At 44.7% G+C, this 27,896-nt stretch overlaps 2 protein-coding genes across 2 annotated transcripts in view; one reads left to right on the top strand and one right to left on the bottom strand.

Annotated features, from left to right (window-relative positions):
* The first annotated feature begins 791 nt into the window (after positions 1 to 791).
* Positions 792 to 19,294, top strand: LOC128425360 (endoplasmic reticulum metallopeptidase 1). Its single transcript, XM_053411943.1, has 17 exons — positions 792 to 913; positions 2,110 to 2,169; positions 2,296 to 2,678; positions 5,577 to 5,881; positions 7,464 to 7,591; positions 7,698 to 7,803; positions 8,186 to 8,332; positions 8,517 to 8,609; positions 10,428 to 10,640; positions 10,933 to 11,153; positions 12,160 to 12,334; positions 12,946 to 13,136; positions 13,337 to 13,489; positions 13,989 to 14,191; positions 14,305 to 14,420; positions 14,645 to 14,808; positions 15,885 to 19,294. The coding sequence occupies exons 3-17, from the start codon at positions 2,401 to 2,403 to the stop codon at positions 16,059 to 16,061; spliced, it is 2,670 nt and encodes an 889-aa protein (XP_053267918.1). The 5' UTR covers positions 792 to 913; positions 2,110 to 2,169; positions 2,296 to 2,400; the 3' UTR covers positions 16,062 to 19,294.
* Positions 19,295 to 20,021: 727 nt separating this feature from the next.
* The window catches only part of ric1 (RIC1 homolog, RAB6A GEF complex partner 1), a 32,591-nt gene continuing 24,716 nt past the window's right edge, over positions 20,022 to 27,896 (bottom strand). The window contains exons 14-27 of the mRNA XM_053411942.1: positions 27,716 to 27,826; positions 27,503 to 27,592; positions 27,221 to 27,381; positions 26,365 to 26,503; positions 26,161 to 26,277; positions 25,665 to 26,072; positions 25,251 to 25,562; positions 24,924 to 25,082; positions 24,313 to 24,440; positions 23,899 to 24,179; positions 23,583 to 23,795; positions 23,302 to 23,479; positions 23,026 to 23,214; positions 20,022 to 22,853 (exon numbers count right to left, since the gene is read on the bottom strand). Of these exons, the coding sequence (XP_053267917.1) occupies positions 22,538 to 22,853; positions 23,026 to 23,214; positions 23,302 to 23,479; positions 23,583 to 23,795; positions 23,899 to 24,179; positions 24,313 to 24,440; positions 24,924 to 25,082; positions 25,251 to 25,562; positions 25,665 to 26,072; positions 26,161 to 26,277; positions 26,365 to 26,503; positions 27,221 to 27,381; positions 27,503 to 27,592; positions 27,716 to 27,826 (2,802 nt within the window). The 3' untranslated portion in view covers positions 20,022 to 22,537. The remainder of the gene's footprint in view (positions 22,854 to 23,025; positions 23,215 to 23,301; positions 23,480 to 23,582; positions 23,796 to 23,898; positions 24,180 to 24,312; positions 24,441 to 24,923; positions 25,083 to 25,250; positions 25,563 to 25,664; positions 26,073 to 26,160; positions 26,278 to 26,364; positions 26,504 to 27,220; positions 27,382 to 27,502; positions 27,593 to 27,715; positions 27,827 to 27,896) is intronic.

Raw genomic sequence — 27,896 nt, 5'->3', positions numbered from 1 at the left:
GTTACAACACAAAATGTCTGCAAATACGTGAACTAATCAGTATACAATATACATAATAATGAGGCACATAGATAGCATATGTTATATACTCTTTAGTATATGTTATATCTATCTATCTATCTATCTATCTATCTACTTTTATTTTATTCTTCTTGTATTATTCATGTGATAGAATCAGGCAATTCATCATGAATACTTATTTAAATTGTATAATGTTAATAACTTCCCAGCATGAAGATATTGATGATGTCATCCATTAAATATCGACACACACCTTATAATACACCTACAGTTGCCTAATATCCATGCACTCATTTCTTAATTTTCCTGCCCAAGGTTTCAAGGTTAATTATACTCGAGTTTAAGGAAATTTAAATGGTATAGAAAAACATGAATGGAGTAAAAAGTAATATATACAGAGTAGAAACAACAAATATATTTGCCATGTGAGAATGGATTGCACTTGAACCATTGCATTGCACAGACAGAGGGAATATTAGACAGCTAAGTTACATACATATAAGTGTTTGAGAATAAGATTAAGCTGTTCTGTGGTCGGTCTCTCATTATATTATCTGAGGTATTTTAGTTGGGCCGCAGTTGAAGAACTGTCTTTCTGTTTAAGAGAATTTAAACTCGACTTTTACTTTGAAAGCGGAAAAACCCGTGTTGGCAGCTGCGCCCGAAATGAGCCAACACGCAGCTTCACGCTCAAGCTACCGAGCTAACGCTAAAGAAGCTAAAGCGCAGCTAGCCCCCGCTGCGCTAGCCTCAGTGCGGCTGTGTGTTTACAAGGGGGCGTCGCATGGAAAAGTACCAAGGACACGGACAGAGAAAACACCGACAACAACACAGACACTGAAGTGTGAGCGCTTCTTCACGAAGATATCACCTGATCTTAGTGTGATAGTGTGTGAGTTGTTTGAGTGTGTGTACAATTTAAATGCCCCCCCCCCCCCCCACCACCACCACCACAACTATATATGTATGTTTAATTTAAATATAAGTTATATAATGTAAAGATTGAAGTACCCACCATTATATAAAGCAAATTCATCATGGCTCCAACTTTGATGAGCTGCAGCTTATCCCAGCATAAAATGATGCCATGATTTAATGATGTAACAGTATTTATAACACTGACAGGTACCAGATTGTGTAGATATCATTTATATATGTTCTGTTGATGATACAACTGTATATGTACTCAAGTGTTGTATTAACAGGCATCACCTTTATTTATTATGTAGTAGTGTTTAAAGTGTAGTGCTGCTTTTTAAGTGGCACTTTGAATAATTGTACTTTTAATTGATTATTCATAGTGTTGTACTGCTTCTTTTACTGAAGCAACATTTCGCACTATTACTTGTAATAGAGTATTCACAGTGTAGTATTGCTTCTTTTACTTTATAAATGATATGAATACTTACTCCTCGCCAAGGTGCATGTCTCCTACATGATGGGGAATTTATCAACATAACATATATGAGATTGTAAGCTTTATTATGAATGTGTTAACTGTACTGAAATATCTGAAAGAGCTTGGATATAGTATTTTTTTTAGCATAGATAGATAGATAGATAGATACTTAATTGATTGTGAGGGACATTTAGGCATCTAGTAAGGCACAAAACAGTCAAACACAAGAGCATAAGAATAATAAAAAAGTCAGGAATAAGTAAAGAATAAGTACTCAAGAATAAGTACACTTAATCTGCAGTAAGATGAAAGTCCAGCCACCATAACTATTACAGACCTGTCACTTTAAAAGAGTCTGTGCAATTTGGAATATTAAAAATACAGCTATAAGATGACTAAGTAGAGAATAGTAACACAAGTACCTGAGCCTGAGTACTGATACCAAATATAAATACACAGCAAATCTGCCTGTGTGATTTTTCTGTTGTTAGCCGAAATTAACACAGTTCAGTGATCTTCGCACTGACAGTAATATCAACACTGTTGTAACACTTACATCAGTGTAGAGACAAATTGTAAATAATGTTATTGATTAGATTACAATTTTTTAAAGGGGAAAACAGTGTAACAATACAACTTAACACGTAAAACCAGAGATATAAAAGATATATGTTTATGTATTTGTACAGGTAACTCAGCTGTTGGTCTGACCATAATCCACCAGATTTTTATTCGTGAAGAAAAACAAGGTGAGTGTGAAGTGAATTTACTAACCATTATAAAAAAAGATTGGAAATAATCGCATGCAGCTAGTTATCTGTCCACGCGATGGCGACAAGGGAGCAGTACTCTGATTTCATTTCCAATCGCCTTAGCGCCGTCAGGTTTGTCCCTGAGCGCGACCCGTCCTCCTTCCCCAGTAGGAGAAGGCGGAATCTGAGAGTGCTCTTCCCGCAGCTGATGCACTGCTGGACTCAAAGATGGAGAGCGACACCACGGTCCGGAGACTGAAGCCCTACGGGACACGGAGCTTCGCTACGCCCGACGACGACGACTCCTCCCGGCACCGGTGCGGGGACAACGGCTACAGCGGCGACCCGAAGAGGAAGCCCGAAGTGAGCCTGTACCTGCTGCGGGAAGGAGTCGCAACTTCCCTGGTGTGTGTGTTTGTGTTCGCGCTGTGGGGACTGGTTCATCTGTCGCTACGGCAGCTCGTCATCGGGAAGCCGAGCGGGGACTTCAACGCGGTGCGAGCCAGGTGAGCTGCCCCCCCTGTCCTCTCCGCCCTGCGGCACTTTGCCTGTCGGCTAACGGGCTCGTAACCTTTCCTCCAGTTTGACCCGCCTAGAAACCAACCACTGCCGGGTCCACCTCCACCTTCGGCGCCGTGGTAACCTCCGGGGCACGGTGGGAGTGGGGCCCGGGAGAGAGGAGCCACAGCCGCCTCCGTCTAGAAACAAACCCTGCTCCAGGTCTGATAGAATAACAATACGGTTATTACATCTTTATTATCTGGACTATGCACCGGATCGCCATTGTTTGCGTTTCAATGAGACAGCCTTTATGTCCCAGATCCATTTTACCCTGGGACAAATTAAGACATAGAAAAATAAACTTGAATAAAGTCCAAATCCAAGATGCTTAAAATGTTTATTTAGTAAAAACTCCTGTCAGTGGAATTCATTATTAAGAATGATAATAAGAATAATTCAACTTTATTTATTTAGCACCTTTCTAAACACAGTTAAAAGGTGCTTTACAAGTTAAACATGAAAAGTGGAGCAATTGGCCACAGGTACAGAAATAAAACATACTATAGATGAAAAAACAGTAAAAACATGATGAATTAAAACACGATCAAAATGATCTAAAAAAGGATTTAACTGCTTAAGTTACAATCAACCGATTGGTTTTGAAAGGCATCAGTCTCTGTTGTACTCTGCCCATTTCAAACTCTTGTAAAGAATAAGGAAGTTCAGGTGGTTGAAAACTGACATGACACAAAAAGACAAAAAAAACCAAAAGGATCTTAGGGGGTCAAAAATGTCTGATACAATATATAAATTTGTGTATTTATTCAAATGTTTCCTGAAATGTTGTTATTGAACTCTTACAACAAATACATGTAACCAGGGCTTGATATTTTAAAGATAACCCGAACCTTTTAAAAATATAAATAAAAGTATTCACAAATGCAACCAAATGTAAAGAAAATGCAGAAATGCACATTTTCTCCACATTGTTTATTCTATGAAATAAGTTTTCGTATCAACAAGCAGAAGCACAGATACAAAACCTCCATGAAAGTCTCATATCGGCCGATTTGATATCAGCCCTCCGATAAATCAGCCTGGCACTAATACAGACACAGAGGGGTCCACTTTCCCATGAATAAAGCACGACCGTGAACATGAACCATAAACATGGCAGCCAACACAGCGAGAGAAAAGATCATCAACAACATCTGGTTGATTAAAAAGAAGCTTTACAAATCTGAAAGGGAGTCGACCACTGAGGCTCACAGGGCGGCGGTTCATCAGTGTTTCAGACGGAGAGGCCAGGATTACACCACTGACTCTGAAGTCCTGCTCTTGAAAGCGTTGGGCAGTGGGATTTGCCATCATTTGGCTGGTGGCTCCATAAATAAGTCATGCACGCTGCATTTCGACTGATTAGGGCTCTGAGCTTCATGGGTCACAATTCTGGCTTTGGTGAGCTCAAAGCCCTGCAAATCCTTGTATGAATTATAAGCATTGAACAGCGTCTGGGAGGTCGATGCAGGAATCGAGGGCAAGCAGCAGTTCAGACGATATCTCTCGTGTCATGTGGTGCAACTTTTTCACGGATGGGAATTTTTTGTGGTCTAGAGAAAAGGCCTTGAAGACCAAATAGTTCCTGTTTCTAATCGTTCCTGGTAAAAGCAGGAAAACAGCTGTGGTTTCAATTTCCATTTCCCTGCAATGACCGATGAGATTCATTTTGACTCTGAACCTGTCTTTTGATGGCCGTTGTCATCGGACTGGAAAGTTCCCCTTTCTTGTCATTGAGGGGAGAAAAAAACATTTTTGTTTCCCGTTTGTTCCTCAACAATGAGATTTCCATTCTTCCACTTTTGAAGGGTGTGGCGGAGATGAGACAGTTATCGTTTTTACTGATGGATCAGAATGTCAAAAGCTGTGAAATATGCCTCTTACAATTCCTCAGACATATGCTCTATTTATATGTTCAAACAAACCTGAAAAACAAGAAGACTGATTTACTGTTATAGAACGAGTGAGAGCCAAGGCGTTTTTCCATAAAAAATAGTTTCTGATTCACATTCTTTCATTAATCGTCTTATCGTTCCAGACCTGGCTGATGGGAGGATAGAATCAATCAATCAATCAATCAATCAATCAAATTTTATTTGTATAGCCCATATTCACAAATTACAATTCGTCTCATAGGGCTTTAACAGGGTGTGACATCCTCTGTCCTTAACCCTCAGCAAGAGTAAGGAAAAACTACTAAAAACCCTTTTAACAGGGTCAAAATACATAGAAACCTCAGAGAGAGCCACATGTGAGGGATCCCTCTCCCAGGACGGCAATAGATGCCACGTGTAGGAAAACATCATAGAAGCATTCCTCCATATGTGTTCTGACTTTTAGGAGCCACCGATCACACTGACACATCAGTCCACACGTTCTCGCTTTGCTAACTCACATCAAGACTAATTAAAACCGGCAGTATGTGGAGTCAAAGGCTCACACACACAAATAATTTATAAATTACAACCAGCACAGTTTTTATAATCCGAAGTAAATGAATGGATCTTATCTCCAGTTGCTTGCTTTAGGAAAGAGACGTGCATAAACATTTACCTGAGCTGTTGAAAAATAAATGATCTGCTTATAAACCATGTGCAGTTTAGTGAACTGCTTTTAATGGTCTCACATTCAATCTGAGCCAATAAACTACAGACTGTCGAGATATTTAAGCCTGAACTTGGTTTTATTAACTAGATTAAGGTTTGAAAGGCCAGGTTGTCTTTCAAAGGGAAGTGGTGGAGTTTGCGCACACATGATGTAACACACAACCAATGATTCATGGTCTTTAAACAGTAACATTGAACTATCTTCTCCTCTTTCTCTTCCTGCCTCACCCCAATATCTAGAGTGCACTTGGAGCAGATCACCAGCGTCGGCCCGCGGCCGGTGGGCAGTCACGAGAACGAAGTCCTGACCGTGGGCTACTTGCTGGAGCAGATCGAGAAAATCCGCGTTGAGACGGCAGCGGGCCCCAACCAGCTCACGACAGACGTGCAGCGTCCCACCGGCACCTTCTCCATCGACTTCCTCGGGGGCTTCACCAGCTTCTACGACCGCGTCACCAACATCGCCGTGAGGCTGGAGCCCAAGGGAGGCGCCAAACATCTCATGCTGGCCAACTGCCACTTTGACACAGTGGCCAACAGTCCAGGTACAAAAACATCCACATCTCAGCCTGGTGCTTATGTTGGCGTGTTACTGAAGAAAGCAAAGCTACTGACACACCCAGCTTGCATGTAGGTTCAAACAGGACACTCGTCTGCCAATTTTTTTTTATTACTAAAAGAAAGAGAGAGGACCCTCAGTTGTCAAGTGTGAGTTAATGGAACAGGACATTCATTTGACCCGTCGCACTTCTATATTGAATCAAATCTTAATCAAGTCTTAATTACCTCCGCTAATGAGGTTATGTTTCCGTCTCTGTCCGTTGGTCTGTTTCATTGTTGGTTGGTTTGTTTGTCAGCAGGATTACACAAAAACTACACAACAGATTTCCTCAAAACACGGAGGAATGATGGGAGTGTGACAGAACCCATTCAAATTTAGATGTTGTTAAATAGTTTAGATGAAGATAATACCCTCATTAGGGTCCCTGGTTATTAACTATAGTCATGTAGGCCAGTCTGAGTGAAACTGCCATAGCAAGACCTTCCAGAAAATTTGGATTTTTAATACTTACACCTTGTAAATAATTACAAAGTGCCGCATTGTGCTTTTAACAGGGAGCGGTCCAAAGCAAGTCCTACCTAAACTGTAATAACTGTGTTGTTGATGATTGACTGTAGCTTGTCACAATCTCATAATCTTTGTCTGCAGGATGGTTTTTTGCTGTTTAACCTCACACTGTAGACCCTGTTCCAGTTCCCCTCCAGTTCCTACACAAACACACACTCTCATGTGCACAAACAGCTTCACGGCCAAAAGGAAATTGATCCAAGAGGTGTGGACCGGGAAGATACACACATACTTTCTCATGTCCACCGCCCGCCTGCAGCCCTTTTTGATTTTCCTCGGAATTCCAAACATTTGCTAGTGTCAAAAATAATAACGGGGGAAAAGAAAGAATCATAGAAGATGTGCATAGTTTGAATATAGGACCAGGGGAGCATGTGACCTCCCTTTGAACTGAGAATTCACCTTCAAGCACCTGCACTGACTTTTCAGGCTTTGATTCTACACACGGCACAAAGTGTGAGGTCCCACAGAGCTCTTTGGGGACGAGGATTAATATGTCGCTGACGTTAAGTGGCAGCGACAGCAGCATGAATGGTGGCCAGACAGACAGTGAACAGGCTTCCACCCCCCCAATCACATGAACTCATGAAGCCCAGAAAGCCGGAGCACATGACGTCTCACTTGAGCTCTCTGATCTTTCGTTTTTTTCTCCCTTTCTTTGCTTTTCTCCCGTGTTCCTCACCACGGCCGTGTCCATTCCAGGTATCACATGCTCTGTTCTTTGTCCGCTCCCTATTAACCCCTTTTCCTTTGTGCTCTCGCCACCGTACAAGCAGTGAGATTACTATCTGGTGTTTGAGCTATTCTGGTGCCTCTGGGAGTTATCAGCTCATTCACCTGTGTTTCTTTTATCTCACATTGAGCCGCTGGGTGTGGATTAGATTGGAGATAGTTCCACTTCTTTGTATGTAAATGCGAGAGCTAGCGAACCTTTTTTTCGCCTGAATGGTTTTAAGTATTCTTTGTAAACACACGTACGCTGGTTTGCTTTGTCACAGGGGCCAGCGACGATGCAGTGAGCTGTGCCGTGATGCTGGAAGTCCTCCATTCTCTGGCCAACCAGTCCACACCTATTCACCACGGTGTTGTCTTCCTCTTTAACGGGGCAGAGGAGAATATCCTGCAGGTAAAATGACCAGCTTGTCGACTCCCCTCTTCGTCTTTCATTGTTTTCTTTTTTTAAAATCTTAACCGATGCCTTTGCTTCGCTGTCTTCTCTATCTTTCCATCAGGCCAGTCACGGTTTCATTACCCAGCATCCTTGGGCCAAGCAGGTGCGAGCCTTTATTAACTTGGAGGCTGCAGGTGTTGGGGGCAAGGAGGTTGTTTTCCAGACAGGTAATTCACCATTCGTGGTTGATAAACTGCTCTAGGTCAATTCTCAGCTGCATGTTTTCTCCTTGGTTTGCTCTCTGTGTTAGTTTTCTAGTAATCTGGTAAACTTGCAAAACAAGATAAGTGAAGACTTTTGCAGTCACAGATTCTGAGGTGCCTGTGTCATTGCATTTGTATGTTAGACATTATCTGATGCACTTACTCTGCACAACCGATGCATTTATTGATTTAAACAAGCGTAAATGCCAACGTCACCAGTGGGAAAGACAGGAGAGGAGAGGATATGAACCACAACAGATGCTTCCACAATGACCAAACGTAGAGGAGTTAACAATCAACTATATAAAAATGTCTGAGCAGCTTTTCCTTTCTTTTCTCCTCAAAGGTCCAGAGAACCCGTGGCTGGTCGAGGCCTACGTCCAAGCAGCCAAACACCCTTTTGCCTCCGTGGTCGGTCAGGAGGTGTTTCAGAGCGGGATCATCCCTTCTGACACAGACTTCCGCATCTACAGGGACTTTGGCAACATCCCAGGTAAGTTCTCACAATGTGAATGACACCAGAACAGTAGGAAAACTTAATATGAAAGTATAAACTCATTCAGTGAATGAGTCCAAATCAAGAATCTAGTGGCTGCTGGATCTACAAAGTAAAGGTGCCTTTATTTAGTCTTTTTCCCTGATTCATGTTTTCCTGTGTGTTTGTGTTTGATTCACAGGCATTGATCTGGCTTTCATTGAAAACGGTTTCATCTACCACACCAAGTATGACACCGCCGACAGGATCCTGACAGACTCGATACAGAGAGCAGGTAAGCAAACAACCACATCCGCGTCCATTCTCAAACAGGTGTTATAGCTTTTATTTAATGTTCATTGCAGATACTGAGTCACCTGTTTGTTCTACCTGTCTGTCAAAGAGAGAATTGTTATTTTAGTAGAAGACTCTCAGCACCGTTTGTTTTGTACAAAGACAAACACAAGCTACAAACACATGCTGTGCATTTGCTCTGTTTCCCTCAGTGTCAGATGGGTCAGCACTCTGCTGATCTCTTTATTTACCCCAGAACAAAAAAGTGCAAACACACCTACATACATGCGCTGCACTTGCCCTCATTTACCTCACTTGCCGGGTGCTGTGTGGCTGAATTATTTTTGCTTTACGTAGCACAGAATCCAGTCAGTCAGCACTTAAACCCAGAGACTGTTGGCAATGGTTCCTTTCATCTTCATCAGCAGCTCCTGGTCACCTCCCTCCTCATCTCCCTCCTCGTCTCCCGTGCAGCAACGAGTCACCGTGAAACGCATGAATTATTAGAAAGAGAAAGGGAGGCTTCGGGGAGCGAGGTAGGAGCTATTTTTAGTTGTTAGATAAGGAGCAGATTTGTAAGGTGGAGAGTGGATACAGCAAGATACACCAGTAGCTCTGTTTCTGCACAGCAGGTGTCTGGTTGAACCTCTTAAAAATCTCCTGTATCACAGCTTTGCTTTTAAATGAGGAATAAAGGGCAAGGTTCAAATGCAAGATTCATCAGATATATATCCTGGATTTTGTAGATGTGTTCAAAAATAAAATGGGAGCATAACCGCTTTAAATCTTTGTAGATTTGTCACAGGGAAATTCAGAAAGACAAGTTGTCGATAACCCACATGAACAAGAAGATGTTGTTTACACTTGTAGGCCACAGTGAGCCCACCCCGCGAAAGAACAATGGAGCTTTGTTCCGCCTGTGTGTGTGTGTGTGTGAGAGAGTGTGTGTGGAGCCTTTCATAGTTGCACAACAGTTGCTCACCAGTGTATCGGACATGTAGAGGACCTGAAACTGGCTACAATCATGATGTTGGATGTAGATGTGAAATGTACCGACGTGAAGGATCAATACGAGGTCACTAGCTTGGCTACTGTGTCCTGAGGCTGAGTGTCTTCTTTGTGTGCTGCTGCTTTCATGTCTACACACACACACACACACACACACACACACACACACGTACACACACACACACACACGCACACACACACACACACACACACACACACACACACACACACACACACACACACACACACAGTCTAATTGTAAGAGTAGCATTATTATACTGTAATTACCAATAAGATCAAATGTGATTTAATTCAAAAAGTAAAGAAGAGTTTGCGAGGTTGTACACTCAGTGACCGACATTCATTTACTAGTGTGTGTTGTACCGTGTTGGTTTAATCTCTGACGTGATGTTTGTGTGCACATGGTTTGATCACCACCGTGTCGGCGCCCATGCATGAATGACCAGGGCCACTGCCTCAGTTCTGCTGGTCAGAAAGTTGCATTGAGTCACTGGGAGTCTGGGACACTTTGGTGGCTGAACAGTTCATGTTTCAGGTCGTGTTCCTTCTTCCTCTCCTTCCCTGTTGACTCTCAAATAAAGGCACATAATAATGTTTACAACAAACAAAGGTTACACTGAATCACGAACTGTTCACGATGTGTCAGTTGAATGAAGGATTAGGGCGATCTTAAACTCTCTGGCCTCCAGCTGATGTCCTGTTCCATAAAGCTGAACCCACGCAGCAGTGTTTACGACGTTGAATTCCAGCTTTGAACTGCTTCGCCTCTGAACCCACTTCCTCTGTCTAGGCGACAACATCCTGGCGGTGCTGAAGCACCTGCTGACGTCGGAGAGGTTGGCCGATTCCTCGGAGTATCGCCATGGCAACATGGTCTTTTTCGACCTGCTGGGGTTTGTGGCGGTGGCGTACCCGGCTCGGGTCGGCACCATCCTCAACTACATGGTCGCCACGGCCACCTTCCTATATCTGGCCAAGAAAGCGTCACTGCCTGGCAATGGGGGTAGGTCACCATTTCCTGTGCTGGATGCATGTTATGTTATGTCACTTCCTGCTCTGAAAATGTGTGTTTTCCTCCTTAATTTCCCACGGGATTAATAAAGTACCCATGTATCCATCTATCTATCTATCTATCTATCTTAGTGGCTTGTTGCATTGATTTTCTTTAAAAAAAAGAAGGTTAAAAATAGTCCGGTACCACTTCTTGAGGCCTAATCTAGATTGGTAAAATCTACAAATTTTGAGTTTCATTCATTTTCAATGTGTGTTACGTCTTCTTTCGAATTCTCTGTCAGGTGGCCGCTATGTTCGGGATCTGGCCTACGCCACGGGTGTCACAGTGCTGTGCTGGGTAGTCACCCTGATGCTGGTGCTGATCGTAGCCCTGCTCGTCACTCTGATGGGCCGCTCCATGTTCTGGTACAACCATTTCTACGCCTCCATCTGCCTGTACGGGACGGCAGCCGCCGGGAAAATGATCCTCATCCACACGCTCGCCAAGAACCTCTACTACGGGGTGAGAGTTCTTCTCAGGGCAGTGTTTTCTGAACATCACAGCATGTCAAACTTTTCAAGCAATAACACACATTCAACCTATGAGCTGGAAAGTGAACATAATATGTCTCTTTTGAATGAGGAGAAACCACATTATGTTTCACTTCACAGATTACCGAATTACAGTCTCGGTCAAAGGTAACAGTTTGAGAAATGTTTGAAGCTGGAAGAATTTCGAGCAGCTCGACTTATGTTGATCTAATCTTGATCTATATCTTTAACAATACCTATTGTTCCCTGAACCTTGTGTTTACAGTTTAGCACAGAGTTCCTCTCGTTCACTGTGACGCTTCCCCTTTTCTGTATTGAGTTTGAGATGAAGAAGAGGTCAAAGTGTTTCCCTGAGCCTAATGGCTCATGATGTCTCACTCATATTAAAGTGCAGAGAGGAGAGAACCAGGCAGTCTCTCCTCCTCCACAGCGATTACAAAACAGCGGCTCTCTGTGTGTGTGTGTGTGTGACATTATAAAACCGTTGATGTGTCAGACATGCGGTCATCACGTGTGCACACTCATTCAAGAGCAGCTGAGAGCCAATTCCCCCTGTGTCACTGAGGTTTATGAAGTTTCTGCATGTCTGCTTGTAAACAGGAAAACATTCAATAGACATATTATGTGTCAAACAGTTGTATCTGTATTTTTTGTTTCCCCCACTGGAGCTGCAGATAACAACATTATGAACCCGAGCTTATCGTGGCCATTTTCCAGGAAGGACACAGACCAACCTTTGTCCCGCTCCACAGAATACCTCATCTCCGCCATACTGAAAAAAAGATAGAAATTACGATAAAATGAATGATTCACTAGAACCTAACATTGGCCACTGAGAATTTGGAATTCTGCTTCAGAACTAAACCTACATACAATGAATTAACCCGACCAAGGTTGCAAGCGGCCTTGGTGTCATGTTTGATGATAATGATAACAATAATGATATAGCTGTGTGTGTATTTGTGTTTTCCACGCAGGGCGTCCGATTAGTGGAGCTGGGTGATCTGTATTTTGATGTGAGTTTACTTCTGTGGTGCTGCAGCCTGGTGTGCTTGACCCAGCAGGGCCTGTGCTCGGCCTACGTCCCCATGCTGATGGTGGCCTTCCCCCTGGTCACCAAACTGCTGCTGGCCAGGGAATTTAAACACAGAGGTAAACACTCATCTCTGCAGAGTTAGTTCACAAATCCTGTGTTTCCTTACTCAGTATTATTTGAATTTAAAGGAATAGTTTGATATTTTAGGAAACAACTGTATTTGCTTTATTTCCCCCCCAAAATGTAAAACCACTCCAATATACGGGGGATTCAGGTGCAATGGCCATGCAAGAAAAAAATTGGAGTTCAAATTTAAGCTAAATGAAGTACCAATAATTACCTTAAATTAGTAAATAAACCAATTTTAATGCATCAATAAGATGATCATTAGAAACTTTAATCGCAAAATAATATTTAAATCCATCTGTGAGACAACAGAAAACACATTTCCATCTTGTTGCTTTTTCCCCCAGCTATAACTCTGTTTACTTTCAAGAACATTGTGTCAAACATTTTGCAAACTTTGTGACAACCTGTAAAAGTCGTGTCTGGTCTGAAGACAGTCATTATAAATGTAAAAGACACCCAGTGTCTGTCTGTCTGTCTGAATAGAAAGCTGTTGAATTAATGATGATTTGCGATGTGGCACACCTTTATGATGACAAACAGGACGGACTGGTCCTCGGTTTGCTCTGTAAAAACCACTAACCGCCGTGTTTTCCTGCAGGAGCGTCCCTGAAGTACAGCGTCCTCTACCTGCTGGGCCTGGCATTACCATATGTCCACTTCATGTTCCTCATCTGGGTGGTGTTTGAGATTTTCACCCCCATCATGGGTCGCAGCGGTACGGAAATCCCCCCCGAGGTGGTGCTGGCCACCCTGGTCACCCTCGCAACCATCTTTCTCTCCTCCTTCTTTGTGAGTATTCCCATGGAATAGTTTTAATTGCTGCAGCAGCATTTTTGAGAATTTAAAGCAACTCAACAACTGTGTGTCGTTGACTGACAACAGGAAGCCAGTAACATTTATTTGACAAATGCTGCTCAAATTAGTTGTTATTCTTAAAAATTGTTTATTCTCCCCTTCAGTAACAAAGAGTATTTTCTTGTCCTTCTCAGCTACATTTCGTCTATTTGGTACGGAGCACCAAGTGGATCCTGTCTGGTCTGGGCTCAGTCTTCATCATCCTGTTCCTGTTGGTGTCCTGCGGAGTCTTCTTTCCTTTTTCAGGCAGTCCAGACAGTCCCCGGCCGAAACGAGTCTTCCTGCAGGTTCTAAATGACAACACAAACACACACAAACACACACACAGGCTTGTACATGTAAAGCTATGAATTTATTGGAACTCTTAACTGGAAGGGAAGTAGAAATTCTGAATATTTTCGCTTTTCTCAACTGATTTGTACGACTTTTAGAATAATAGTGTGTAAGTCAATGCTTCACTCAAAGGGGGAAAGCATTTTAGACTGAAAGTAAATCAATAATCAATTTTAAATCTGGCGAGAAAACATGTCTTTAAGCTTATAGTGCATACTTTGGCCAGTTTCTCGACCGTCAGTGCACTTCCTATTTGTTCGGTCTAATGCTCTTAATGGAAGCATGTAAAAACATCTTTTACGTAACTAGTTTATTTCACATATCTCTGCATGTATTCGGTATCAGACAAAAGTGCACAGGTAGCGTTCCTCCACCTGCTCGTATAAATCACAGACATCTACACTAAGTGGTTCCAGACGGAGAATGAAAATAACTCCCCCTCCCTCCCGGCAGCACACGACGAGGACCTTCCACAACCTGGAGGGCCAGGTGGAGAGCCGGGACTCGGGGCTTTGGATTAACAGTTTTGACTTCACTGGCATCCAGCACATCACACCCCACATCCCAGAGATCAACGACAGTGTCCGCACGCACTGTCGAGAGGACCGACCCTTCTGTGGCTACCCCTGGTTCCTGCCTGTCAAGTTCCTCAGCAAGTCAGTAACACAGCGCCAGCAGCGTCTCCATGATTTTTTAATTGATTGAACAATGTGACTGTCTTCATGTACACACTTTTTATTCCTTGTTCTTCTCCTGGTCGTATTTTCAGGAAGAACTGGTACCTTCCTGCCCCAGAAGTGTCTCCCAGCTCTCCAGTGGAGTTCAGCCTCGTGTCCAAAGAGGAGACGAGCTGGGGGACGGTCAAGATGACCTTCAATGTCAAAGGTCAGGAGCTTTCATGTAACTTCAATAGATCCGGTCAGCAATGATTCAGACATCCTCAAGCCGTTTATTACCTTATCCCATTGAATTGTTGTGAAGGGTTTAAAATGTCTATTATTTCTGGATTCTCAATCCCAGCTCCTTATAGTGGGATGGATTTCTCTTTTTAGGGCCTCAACTGGTACGTGTGCATATTTTGTGTGTTAACCTGCCCACGTCCCATGCAGGCCCCAGCCACATGTCCCTGTATCTGATGCCTCACCGGGGAGCGAGCCTCTCCACCTGGTCCTTCGGCGACGGGACGCCGCAGTTCGACCTGAGCGGAGAATATTTCATCTTCTATTCTCACGGCCTCGACGCCCCCACATGGACCTTCTGGTTTGAAATACAGGTACGTTTCTCCCGTGTGACTAACAATGGATAACAATATCTCTGTTGTGTATTGTTCTTCATATAAATCCTTTAACCTTCTTTCTGTCGGTGGGGTGTGGAGAGAATCCTGTGAAAAACTTTCAATCCATGTAGAATATTGAAAGTATCTCTCAGTGGTACTTTAGAGTTGTTATAAGATCCCCCTTCTCCTGAACGGGGTATCTCAGGAATGCCTCGAGGGAATTTCATTACACCCGGTGCAGACGTTCACTTCAGACGTAACAAGATACTGATTAGAAGATGAAGGTCAAATGTCCCCTCATTTAACACATTTCTGGCCATAACTCAAGAATTCATTCGCTAACTAGCTCACAGCCGACCTGTTTTTCTTTAATCCCACATTAAATCCATCATGTTTGTTTGGGCATAGTTTTAAAACTGTGGACGATACATGTAAACAGTTGATTCCTCACTGAATCCACATTATCTCAGCTACGCATTAGTGGCAGTTACAGATCTGTAGCCCTATCTGTTACCGTTCAGCAGCTGAAAAGCCACATTTAAATTCACTAGATCTGGATTTTAACTTGGATCCGTACCAAAATGCACACTCCCCTGAATTTCCCACGGGATTAATAAAGTATTCATCCATCTATCTATCTATCTATCTGTCTATATGCCTGATTTCCTCCAAACATTACTCCCTGGGAAATTGGTGAAAATGCTCTTACTTGGCATGTTAAAGAAAAGTCCTTAATCCTCCCCTTTGTCCCCTGCTGCTTCCTTCTTGGCCTGTGTCGTGCCTCACATCACCTGCGGGCCTCAGGCTGGGAGATTTACTGTGTGTGAAAGCCTGACTGTCGTGTGAAACCCTTGAAACTCCAGTTTTGGTGATTAAGCCCTGTGCCGCTGGCCCAGTCTCACACATGCCCTCTTCAAGGAATCGCTTGCATGAAATGAACTCCACGACCTTTTAAATCCTCCATTGCATAAGCTGCGTCAGGCTGGCGACGCGGTGATTTGACCAGAGGCCCCCTGGTCACCTCACACTCGCCTCTGCTGACATTCATGGTTCTCTCTCGTTCTCTCCGTCAGCCTCCCAGAGACCCGGACCCGTCGGGCCCCGAGGGGATGATCTCCGTCGCCATCTCCACCCATTATTTCTTCGGGGACGACCAGCGGACTGCTCAGCTGGAGGAAATGCTCCACAAGTTCCCCACGTGGGCTTTCCCCTCGTTCTGGGTCAGCACCTACGACATGTACCGATACTGAGGAGCTGCTCATCCACGGTGGAGGCCGACGCTCCGGAGAGCCGAGGGCCGCCAGCCGAGCTCCAGAGGCGGAGACAGCCGATATCCAAGCAACAATACTGAGGAGGGGCCCTGCTGCCTTCTTTCCCCCACTGGGACACAAACACACACTCTCTGACACACACACACACAGACACACACACCCCCCCTCCCTACCGGCCTGCCTGAGAGACCCCTCACCACTGTGTCACTAGGCGTTAGCCGAGCAGGAGGGCGCGCTGAGACACGCCGGAGGTAAGCCGAGCTGAGCGCTCACAGACTGAGCAACTGACCGACCACCACACGCCTTGTGCTCACTCCTGGATCAGTGAAACCAAGGGGTTACGAGTTTCTTCTTCTTCTTCTTCTTCTTCCCTTTTTTTGTTGTTTTTACTCAATCTGTTGTGCCTTTGCTTTGCTTGCTCACGCCATCTCAACCCCCCCCCCCCCTCCTCACTTTCCCTCTCGCCCACTGCCTCCCCCCTTCCTCCCCCTCTCTCACGCCAAACACACGTCCTGAATGGATTAAGTCGGCTACCTCCGCTGCTCATTTATCAGCAGACTACTCGGGCCTTCCTCAGAGCAGGAAGTGTTTTCTGCCTCTCTCCTCCGGAACAAGTGACACCACTACCACTGTCTGCACTGTAGCTCCAGTCACATACTGAAAAATAAAGACCTGTTTTTTTTATTTCACACTTCATCCTGACTTGAACTGGAAACTTTGACACTTTGAACGTCACTCCTCATCAACACGCACTAGCTTTTCTATCAGCTTAGTAAACTGTGAAATTACTACTCCTCAGTGAAGACCACTAATCTGCAGTGGGTCGCACCGGACGCACAACACGGTGCCTGTTGGCTCAAATCAAAATGTCAAGGTTTGTCAGCGTCAGTTTTCTTTTTTTATGACTCGGATTTAAGTTAACGTCCCATGTTTCAAAACCATTACTTGAACCTTGATGGTGACTGTCTGAAAACCAGCAATGCAGCTCCATGTAACTGTCATAAAATCCTCTCCGTGCTACGACTCGTCCCCAGCAGCTCCGGGGGGGGGGGGGGACATCTGTCTGGATAATTGATTTAATTTGAGTTGCTGCTGAAATGTATCTGAGAAGGTAAAACTCTACGTCGGTGCTTCTGGAGACTTCACAGTGTCAGTATCCACTCGTTTCAACTGTCTGTTCCTAATCTAGTCTGTTCCTAATCTGTCTTCTCATGTCCGGTTGAGCTGCATCTTCACTCTCAGTAACTCAAGTGTCACAGCGACGATCTGGTTCCGTCTGACGTGTTTAACACGAGATTCCACTTCACATCGTAGAAACCTCAGAACACGTAACAGTCCACACTGATCAAAAGTGTCTGACACCCAGTTAGCAGTTGTTAATGGTCTTGTAAGGACTGGTTTGAATGTTGTTGTTAGAGTTGTTTAGATAACGTGGACTAATGCTAGAGACAGAGATTATAGATTGTGGGTCGGCTGCTTCTATTTGGTGCAAACTGGAGATAAATCGATTTGTCTGAAGAAGAATCAGGATGAGTCTCCTCCCGACCTTCAGTCCAACACACTGGTCAAATCTGCTCAACCTCAAAGTCACAGAACTGCTCGTTGGGTTTCAAATCTGGTCGTTAACAACCTGGGAGATCATTTGCACTGGTGTGAGATATGTTATTTTGTCCACTCTTGGGTTCCATCCCGTGCGTCCGCCTGGTTTCAGTCACGCAAAGCGAGAAACGCAACCACACGGCGGGAGGCCTCAAGAGGTTTTGACGGAGAAAAGTGTTTACTGTCGTGGAAACGAGCTTCTCCGTGGTCTTAAGAGCTTCCAAGTGCCGAGCTGTACAGGGTTTTCAATGTTAGATGAATTAACGTCTTCCAGAAAGTTAAAAATCTAAAATCCCTCAACAACAGTTTGAGCCGATTGTCCAGCGACGCTCTTCTCTTTTTATGCACCGTGTGAAAAACTGAACCAAACGGCTGATGAGGAGATTTAAAAACATCAAGTCGACCAAAACGAGAGACAGACGGCTGGTGATTAGACATGTGAGAGTTTAAATACGACCTCTTAGCTTCTGTCCGTCTGATTTACATTCTCGCAGGGAGGAGTCTGGAATTTGATTTTACAGAAAAGCCTCCACAGCTTCAGCTTACATCCCTCCCCCACCTTGCTCTTTGTGTGTGTGTGTGTGGATCAGAGACTGACTTTAATTGACAGGCGATAGATCTATGATGCTGTATAGAAACTCTTCCAGTTGACATGGAGAGTGTCTACGGGAGAAAAAAAGCTTTATTAACAAATGTAAATGAATATTTTTCTAAAAAATAAAAAAAATCCGTTCTGTGGCGAGTTTTGTTAAGAGGCTGAAAAGTCTTCAACCGGAGATACTCAACATTTCAAGTCCAGGCTGAAACAAGACTTCGTTTTTTTCTTTCTTTATAGTTTTAACCTGAACTGGGAGGACTGGGATGAGTGACGGAGTGGGAACGCAGGAGGGAGTGTGGGACAGAGCGGTGAGATATTAACGCTGTGAAACGCCTCGTGATACGCCGCTGGTGCTTTTGGGATTAGGTGAATTTAAATAGTTTCCTTCAAGAATCTAATGTATGAATGTGATTCAGTTTAGACTGAGAGGCCGACCCAGCACTGCTGAGTGGGGGTTTTTATTTTATTTTTCAGTGGAAACTCGCACTCGGACAGAGTTATATCACATGTCACAGTCGAGGGGAAACCAACACAAACGTCCATATCAGAAGCAGTTTAGCAGAAACCTCCTCTGACGTGTCGACTCAAATGTCTTAATGCCTCGTGTTGACGTTTTTGAGTTAAATCTGTCTTGTCATTTTTACCAGTTTTTTTTATTTTCTTTTCAACATCTTGATTCTCAGTCGTGCCCGTTTCTCTAAAAGTTTTTATCCAGAAGGTTGAGATAATTTTTTTTAAACAATACTGATATTTGTATTATTTTTATGTGAAACATGTGACACTTTAGATAACTTGTTCTCCTCCTGTCTTTTTTGAACTGCTGTTTTGCTTCTTTTTTTTATTCTTATTTGTCTGTTAGGTGGATTTGACTGTTTTTTGAGGGGGGGATGGATCGATCTGGTTTAACAGGGTAACTGTGATCCATTGGAACAGTTGAGATGATTTTACAATATGCAAAAAGCTCTAATTATATTAGCAGATTGTACAGCAAATTAAAAAACGCTTATCAAATTAATGTTGGTTGCATTGCCTTCTTATTTACAGCATGTTGATTTATGATCTGTATTTATATAGAAAAGCAGATCAGACCATTTAAAGTTGGCGGGGGTGACATGACATCTTAATGGTTAAGATACATACGGTTTTACTTCACTTTAACCTAAGTAAAAACACAAGTTCATTACGTTTTAACTTGACAAAAGTACTTGTTTTTAAATATACTTGAAATATTAAAAGTAAATGTGCTTGCGGAGTGTAGCCTACTGGACTAGGAGGCGGAGTCTAATGTGACCTGCTCACTCTGATTGGATCAATGGACCAATTACCTGGATCCTACTCATTGGATTGTATTGAAGTAAGAGTACCTACAAATTATACTTAAGTAGAGGTACATGAAAAGTGTAATAAGTACATTAATGGAGGGAAAGTATAAGGGGAACTCCTAGATCTCTAGTCTTCAGCCAGTCATTCCCTTAGTATCTCACCCTGCTTCCTGTCACGATCTAATAAAGGCAGTAAAAGATGTCACATAATATTTCAATTTTTCTCAATGAGGCAACTAACCATTTTTAAAAATAATTTATTGATCTTTATGTACAAGGGGAAAAAAAAACTGTAAAGTAGAAAAACCAAACATGAGTAGAAAAGGCAAATGTACAAGAGTTTCTTTACACTGCAATGAGGAGAATCTGCTGCTCCTGCCGAGGAAACAACACGTTTACACTGTACACCGGAGGGGGGGGGGGGGGGGGGGGGAGAGTCTGGGTGGACGCGTGACACCCCCCCTCCGAGTAAGAACCGCGAGACGCACCTGGCTGACCCCCTCCTCGCCTGCAGAGAAGGAAACCACCACAAGATCCGAAACACTGATCTTCGCAGAGAGGAACTTGTTTGAGCGTTGATGGTCGTTTCCAATGAGAAGGATGGGTTGTGTGTGTGTGTGTCTGTGAGGTTTTGATGCCTCTGCATAATGACTCAAGCGCTCGATCGAGCTCCCAACAGAAGGCCTCTGGACGTTAAGTCTTTGGTTCATCAAGTCACCGTGTTCTTATGTTTCGTTTCTTCAAGTCAAGTAGAAGCGTACAGCGGAGCAGCGAGGTGGAGCTGTAGCCTGGGTTCAGGGCCGGGGACGAGGGGGGACACGGGGGGACACAGGGGTTTTAAATTTGCCCTTATGTTAAGAGGAGGAGACAGAAACCGCATTAGAGGAAAATGTTGACTTTCAAACTCGTCTTGCACAAACGGCACAAGAGAGAAAACACGTGTCTATTCGCCTGATTTGGTCGTTCGTGAAAAGTAAAAGCTGGGAGAAGGGAGAAGGGAACATAAAGAGAAGAAGCGGAGTAACATTTCAATGCATTGCACGACGTAATACTGACGTAACTGTGATAAACCTTTTAGTGCTTATGGAGCCAATACGTGACCGATGAACTAAAAGGAGGAAAAGTCATCAGTCATAAAAAAAAATTTAAAATACAAGCACACGTCCAGGTATCAATTCAGCAAAGATCATTCAGCTATAATGCCAATAAATAATAGTTGATAATGATGACTAATATATTTAAAAATCAATCCCATGTGATGGAAGTCACCAAACATGTCAAAAATGTGTCAACCATACAATGTGGTACACACGTTGGGAATAGAGCCATACTGGTTCAGGGAGCTGATATGTACGATGGACTGAATGAAATGTTTGTCCGGATCACACGGTGAAGGTTCGATTCCGCGTTGTCAATCACACAACTAGGGGCCGAGGCCACAGCGACTTAAATTTCATCCTCTTGGTCAGAATGATGCTGACGCTTGAACACTGAGAATCAAATTGTGCTCAGGCAGCAAAGGGACACGTCGGGGGGATAAAACCCTGCAGAGTAAGACGGCTTCAATAACACAACGTTAGCGATCCGACTGAAAAACAAATGTGTGTTTAAAGTGTCATGATTTGGTTTTTACAGCACACAACCTCTGCTACTCTGCAGCTTTAAAGGAGACGCACGATGCCTTTGCAGGTTTTCCTTCCTCCAGTGTGTTAAACATGTATTTGAGTGAACATTAAAGTTCTGCAAAGTTTAAAAAGTCTGCGGCAGAGGGAGCATCTCCACAGACGCTCCTGCAGAACCTTCTCCAATAGTCCCGCTGAAGATTCTACGTGATTCTGTCACATGACGGATGCCCGATATTTGCATAATGCACGAGAGGAGACGACAACATTGGGCGTGTTAACCTTTTCAAACAGTGACACACATTAAAATGATGAATCTGAGCATAATGTGTCTCCTTTAAATCTGCTCACATCAGGAACACTGAACACGACTTTGCTCTTTGTCTAAAAAAAAACTGGACCACGATGAGAAAAGCCGCTTCTAAGTCCAACTCCCAATTCAAATGTTTTACTCCTGCACTTCACCAAGGTCGGGGGGGAGGGGGGGGCATGAAAAATACATGAACAGAGAGACGTACTGATCAGTGGTAAAAACACTTCTGCACTCGCAACCACAGACTCTCCTCCAGAGACCATTATCTTCGAAGGTCTTCAGGTCGTCACTCGTCTTGAATTACACAGAATTCATTGAACCTTTTGCTCGGTTATAGAGGGACAGGGTGTGTACTTGATAGAAAAATAATGTTCTCCTGTACACACGTCATTGAAAAAGGTATCACAAAAATAGTTTGAAGTCAGATGAGGTATGCAAAGTGTGAAACACTTGTCTTGTGCGCACACTTTAGGCTCAGACACACTTCCAGCGCATCCTGAATAAAGAGCTTTGTTCTACATGATGATCGAACACACTCCGGTTATTTGTCTCCCAGCTGATTCTTGTACCGATTGAAACAACAAGACACTGACCAAAACAAATAAAATCTAAAGTTTCCAATTGCACTGGACCGAGTGCCGAACAACTTGTTTTGGATTAAAAACCTGGTGCCTTCCTGCGCTGGTCCACAGCTTCACAACACCACGACACACTCACACAGGTGACCTTTATTCTGACAGAGCGTTTTGGTAAAGTGAGGCCGGTTGGACGGCAGACGAATTCCATCCAGTTGTGCCGTGAAGTCTCTGTTGCTCAGCATCCACAGGGCCTCGAGTCGACACCGAGGGCAAATCTGAAGAGCGGGTAATACTGTAAGAACCTGCAAGGTGTACTTTCTGTCCACGCTCGCAAACACACACACACAAATTAGGTCCATTTCCAGTCAGCCACTGCCTCCTCCAGGCTCGAGTTCATACGGAGTCCAGAGGAGGCGCCTGGCTTCATGACAGGGTGCAGTCGTAGGCTCCCTCCTCGTCCCCCTGCTCCTCTGTCTGTTCTGGGGGACAGTCCTCGGAGGGGGGGCGGGGAAAACCTCCCGCCGGTTCGAGGGAGGGCAGCGACAGGCCCAGCGGAGCCGCGGCTCCTCTGCTGTCCTCAGGCCGGGGCGCGGCAGCACCTCCCAGACCTTCAGAGCCTCCCAGTTTGGAGCTCTGGCTGGTTGGCTGGGAAGATTCAGGCAAAACCTGCTCCGACGCCGAGTCGATCAGCTGCTGCAGCTGCGGCTGGATCATGTTGAGAAATGGTTTGTATCCCAGGCTGGAGGTGAGAAGAGAGTCGAGGGAAAGGTTTAGCATGACAGTTCACATACGTTCTTTTTAATATTAAAAAGAAGGATCTGTAATAGCAACAAACTGACGATAGAACACGATAAAGACTCAAACTGGGAACAAACCCATCTGGACAGGTTATACGCCCGTGTTTTACCCACCAGTCAGTGGAGACCCATGTGTCCACAGCCAACAAGCCGCTCCGGACATTCTGCACAGTTTCTTGGGGAACCTCTGGGCTGTCCAGGAAGCTGATCACCTGCTTGATCACGTTAGAGTCCCGCAGGATCAAACCTATCACCACGCACCACTCCAGGCAGCCGGCCTCCATGAACACATGGAGCAGGTACCTGAAGAGAGAGGAAACAGCTGTCGAGCTACAGGCTTTGGTTTCTTGTTGAATGAAATATATACACAAAACGAGAGAGTGGACTCACCTGAGCTGCACCTGCGACTTGTGCGGGCCCTTGTTGGCCAGCTCCATGGAGATGTGCTCCAGCTCGGCCTGGCTCAGGCTCAGGGTGGACGAGTTCTCGTCGACCATCGTCCAATCACCGTCTACCACTGAGCTGGTTTCTGTGAGGTCTGTGGCCGAGCCGATGCTGTACTCCTCCACTAGAGGGATGAGAAGTGAAAGAAAGGGTTAAACAAAATAAATCTGGATCACCTAATGCAAACATGAGTCTGTTTTTCTGTTTCATGAAAAGGTCGGGATTACCTTTGTTGGTGAGCAGTGACAGGAAGGCATCGTGTGTCTGTGGTGAGTGCTGGTTGGAGTGAGCCGAGGAGGCCGTGTCCATGTCTTTGGCCCCCTGCCCCAGCCCGTCCAGCCAGGTGAGCTTGGTGGGATCTGCCTGAAGGAGCGCTGTGTCCATGTCGCTGTTCAGCAGGCTGTCGGCTGACTGCGACTTCAGCAGCCTCGTGCTCAGCACTTGGAGCAACAACAGAAAACACACACCATCACATATTAGCATTGAATCACAGGTCTAACTTTTATGAATGAGCTCCTCTATTATCTGGAACCCGTCGCTCACCTGTGCGACACCGTCCGTTCTTCAGGGGCGAGCTGAGGCTTCCCAAGGGAATAACAGGAAACGGCCAGAGAAAATCCTTATGGAGCCTTTTCAACGCCGAGACAAAATCATCTACGTGAGCCACGCGGTTCCGTTCGCGGCACAGCCAGCCAATGAGCTCGAAGCCCAGCTGTGCCGAGAAGCACCCCAGGTCGCGGAGGCGCACCTGCTCCAGGAGGTGTCGGGCGTGGCGCCACAGCATCATGTCAATATACATGTTCTCTGCACACTCCACATCCCGGCTGTCCGGAACCAGAGCAGGGAGAAGGACAATAAGAAAACTGTGAGCAAAACTAAATCAAGTCAATCAATCAAAATCTCCAAAATGTGTGTGTGTGTGTGTGTGTGTGTGTGTGTGTGCGTGTTTGTCTGTACCCTTTAGCCGAGGGTCCAGCTGGCATACTGAAGGTCTTCTGCAGGTTGAACTTTCCTGTAGTGATGCAGTCTGCAGACTGAGACAAACTAATGCTGCGATTTCTAAAGATCTCAGTTGAGCTGGGTTCCTACCACAAAGACACAAATCATTATGTTCACTTGTATCCCTAGTAATATTCATTTATTATAGTTCACAGTGATGGATTTGTGTATCTAACAAAGAGTCGACAGTTGAGCTGTTTCAAGGAGTCTGATTATTTATGTCCAAACTCTTCTTGTGCCACTTCTGGTGTTTTGATGTGAACATTATTGATAAATATATTAGCACCGGCCTCACAGCAGGAAGCTGTATGTCATCTAAGCATTGATTTTGTACAATATTTCAAGACATTATTTATTTCTAATGAGATTTGGCCTCCCAGACACATTAAGCCACTGATGACTAAGTTTTAAAACCAAACATTTTAAACAAATATCAATGTTTCTGGCCTTTCAGTGTGGATCAATGAAAACATCTGTAAATATGATTTACATTTATTCTTTGTGCCTGGATGTGTCAAAGTATAAACTGCACAAATTGTCTAGTTTTGAGAGGATTTGAACCTGCTCACCTGAGTGGTGGGTGTTGGGGGCGGAGTCTCCATCTCCCCTGAGCCAATGGCTTTGAGGAATCGGATCATGTGCCGACACAGGTCCCACTTGCCCTGTTCCAACGCCGTGTTGAAGAGGAGGGTGGCGTGCTGCCTGCTCACTGCTGGAACCTCCATGTTCTTAAGATGGAGGGAACAGGAGAAGAGACAGTGAGCAACACAAGTTTATCATGACACACTAAATAACTCCAGTCAGGTGCAGGGGACTATGGATGCGACTTGTTTTCTGCCTAGGCCTGTTGAATAGTCTCAGAGCTCTGTAGTGAAAAGCACATCCCCAGTAACTACCTGCAGTATAATCAGATAAGAGGCTGCTGTGTCCAGGTCTTGAGCTATGAGGCACTCCTCAAACAGATCTTTGGGGTTTCCCACAGCGGCAAACAGGTAGTTCCACAGCGCGTACTCCGTCTTCCGGGCGCAGTGGACAATGGTCTGAAGGAAAAGCGGGAACTCCGTGATGAACTTTGCCACGGTGGGCAGCAGAGGGTCTGGGATGGGCTCCCGTGATGTCGCCTCTTCTTCCAGGACCACATGCACCATCAGCTCCATGACATGGGGGAAGTAGGGCAGGGAGGCACATGACTGAGCCAGCATCAAAGCCTGTGGGTGAAGGAAAGAATGGAGAAATGTTTAATTGTGTTGATTTCTCTCCAGCAGTCCTTTAATAAGCTGAGAGATGAGAAGAGAGGGGGGTCCACGTACGTGTTCACCCAGGTTTCGAACCAGCAGCTGCCTGAGGATGTGGTGGAGGTAGATCTGGGAGGTCCTCTCTACTGTGCAGTAGGGAAAGAGCGCCTCCAGTGGCTCTGCTGATCCCTGCAGCCCATCGTAGAGCACAGTCTCATTGGTTGCCCCAAGCACCAGGGCGTCCTCAAACAGCACAGCCAGAGGATAGATGTTGATGTGGAACGGCAGCATGATGCGTCTGGAGAGGAAGGAGTGGGGCTTGCGGTGGTCCCGGGGGAACAGCGGCAACCAGACTTTCATGCCTGCTTCGCCGCACGACAGCCACAGGGCGTCCAGCAGGTAGCGCTTCTTCCTGTTGGAGCGACAGGTGGTCCACACATGTTCCACACATTGGGCCAACACCACAGGTGGACAAAATGGTAGCTAGGGACGAAAAATAAAACAAGTTACGGGGAATCCTTGACAAAAATATCAAATCTAAATATTTCCATTTAACAGTGTTTCCACTCACCAGCTTCTTGTTATTAGCAGGAGAATCCTTCTCTCGCACCTGTGGACCTGAGCGGTCCCTCTGTAGCATGATCAACTGGCCAGCCAGATTCAACATGATGCTTTCTGCCACGCAGGCCTGAAATAGACACGCACACATATAAAATCATGAATAGATGTGCAACTGTAGATATTTCATGTTGGTGCATTTGTGTAAATGTGTTACCTGCTGCGGGGCTTTCAATGTGATGCCAGTCTCTGTACGCACGGATGTGAGTGTGACAGAGACCACGAGGGCCGGGTGAGGGATGTAGCGAGACATGGACACCTCCTGCAGCAGCTCCACGCTGGCTGACGGGTTTGGGCTGGAGCGACACATTCAAATCCACACAGTGAGTCACAATTCTTGACATCAAGTTAAAAACACATAATGCATGTGAAGAACAACAGGATGAAGACTTAGGAGTATTTGAACAATAAGGTGCTTGAAAAAGATTGAGAGAACCTTTTAAGAGGCAGAAGAATTTGACTGCTGAGGAGAATCTAATTTTCTTTCTGGTAAAGTCATAAGATACTGAACCATTTCATTCAGGCTGGTTTCGTGATTACATTCAGCTTTTTAATTAAACTTGAATTTAGACAGTGATCCTTCTGACACTGGCGAGACACTATTGTATTACAAACTATGTGAGACATAAAGCTGAGGCCCAGCTCTGTCATGTGATAAGTTTTAGTTCAACAGCTTTAACTAAAAGCCTCTTTTCCCAAGGGAACAGCACCGATATCTAAAACTATTATGACTACTGGTGCCAGGGAACTCCCTCGTGCCGGAGTGTGTGAAATTAAGAAAACTGTGCTGAATGTGCTAAAAGATCCAGTTTGGAAATGACACAATCATCTCTAAACAGTAATAACATTTGTCAAGTTTGAGCAGTGGTGTGGATTAACATGAACACACAGGTTGTAGAAGCCAAAGGAAAAATCTGTCAGAATACAAATAAATGTAATTTTTCTTAGGGAAAGATGCATGTCAGATATGTAATACTGAATCTTCTGTTAGTGGAAGCGTAACATGAGCCCACCCGTCATTCCTCCTCTCAATGCTATAGAGGCAGATGGAGCAGTCTTCTCGGAACAAGATGACCATGTCTCTGAAGACGTTGAGCAGCAGCGTGCCGGAGTGCAGCTTAGTGACCGAGGCGAAGGCGTTGTCCAGGTTGGATGAGCGTTGGTAGAGCCTCAACTAGTGTCCAGGGAGGAAACAGAGAGAGACGTCATGACGTGACTAACAGAAAGTAAATCATCATGGATATTATGAAGTAGAGGGGTGTGTGAGGATGATGTGAATGGGGCTTCAGCCTCACCTGCTCTTGGTTGTCTATATGGTTGTAGCAGGCCACCACCACAAAGTCGTTCCACCAAGCGAGCCCTCCGGTCACCGTCATGTTCTGCTCCTACAGAGAAACACAAACACACAATAACATTATTGACAAAAAACTCAACTGGAAATATTTAGAAATATAACTAATCTTAACCATTACAAGTGTACACATCTTAATAATATTGATATTGAATACCTGAGTGATATTTCCAAACAGCTTCCATTTCCTTGTGAATAAGGAGTAGTGTGCAAAGCCCCGCCTCCCTGCTACAGCCATGCACTGGCCTGCTGTGTCTATGGCTGCAAACTGTACACAAAGAAAGAGCACAATATTTAATATATAGCCATAAATCATTCAAAATTGGCGTTATAGGCCC

Source organism: Pleuronectes platessa, chromosome 19 (genome assembly GCF_947347685.1).
Source record: "Pleuronectes platessa chromosome 19, fPlePla1.1, whole genome shotgun sequence".
Lineage (NCBI taxonomy): Eukaryota > Metazoa > Chordata > Actinopteri > Pleuronectiformes > Pleuronectidae > Pleuronectes > Pleuronectes platessa.
This window is presented reverse-complemented; position numbering and strand designations above follow the sequence as displayed.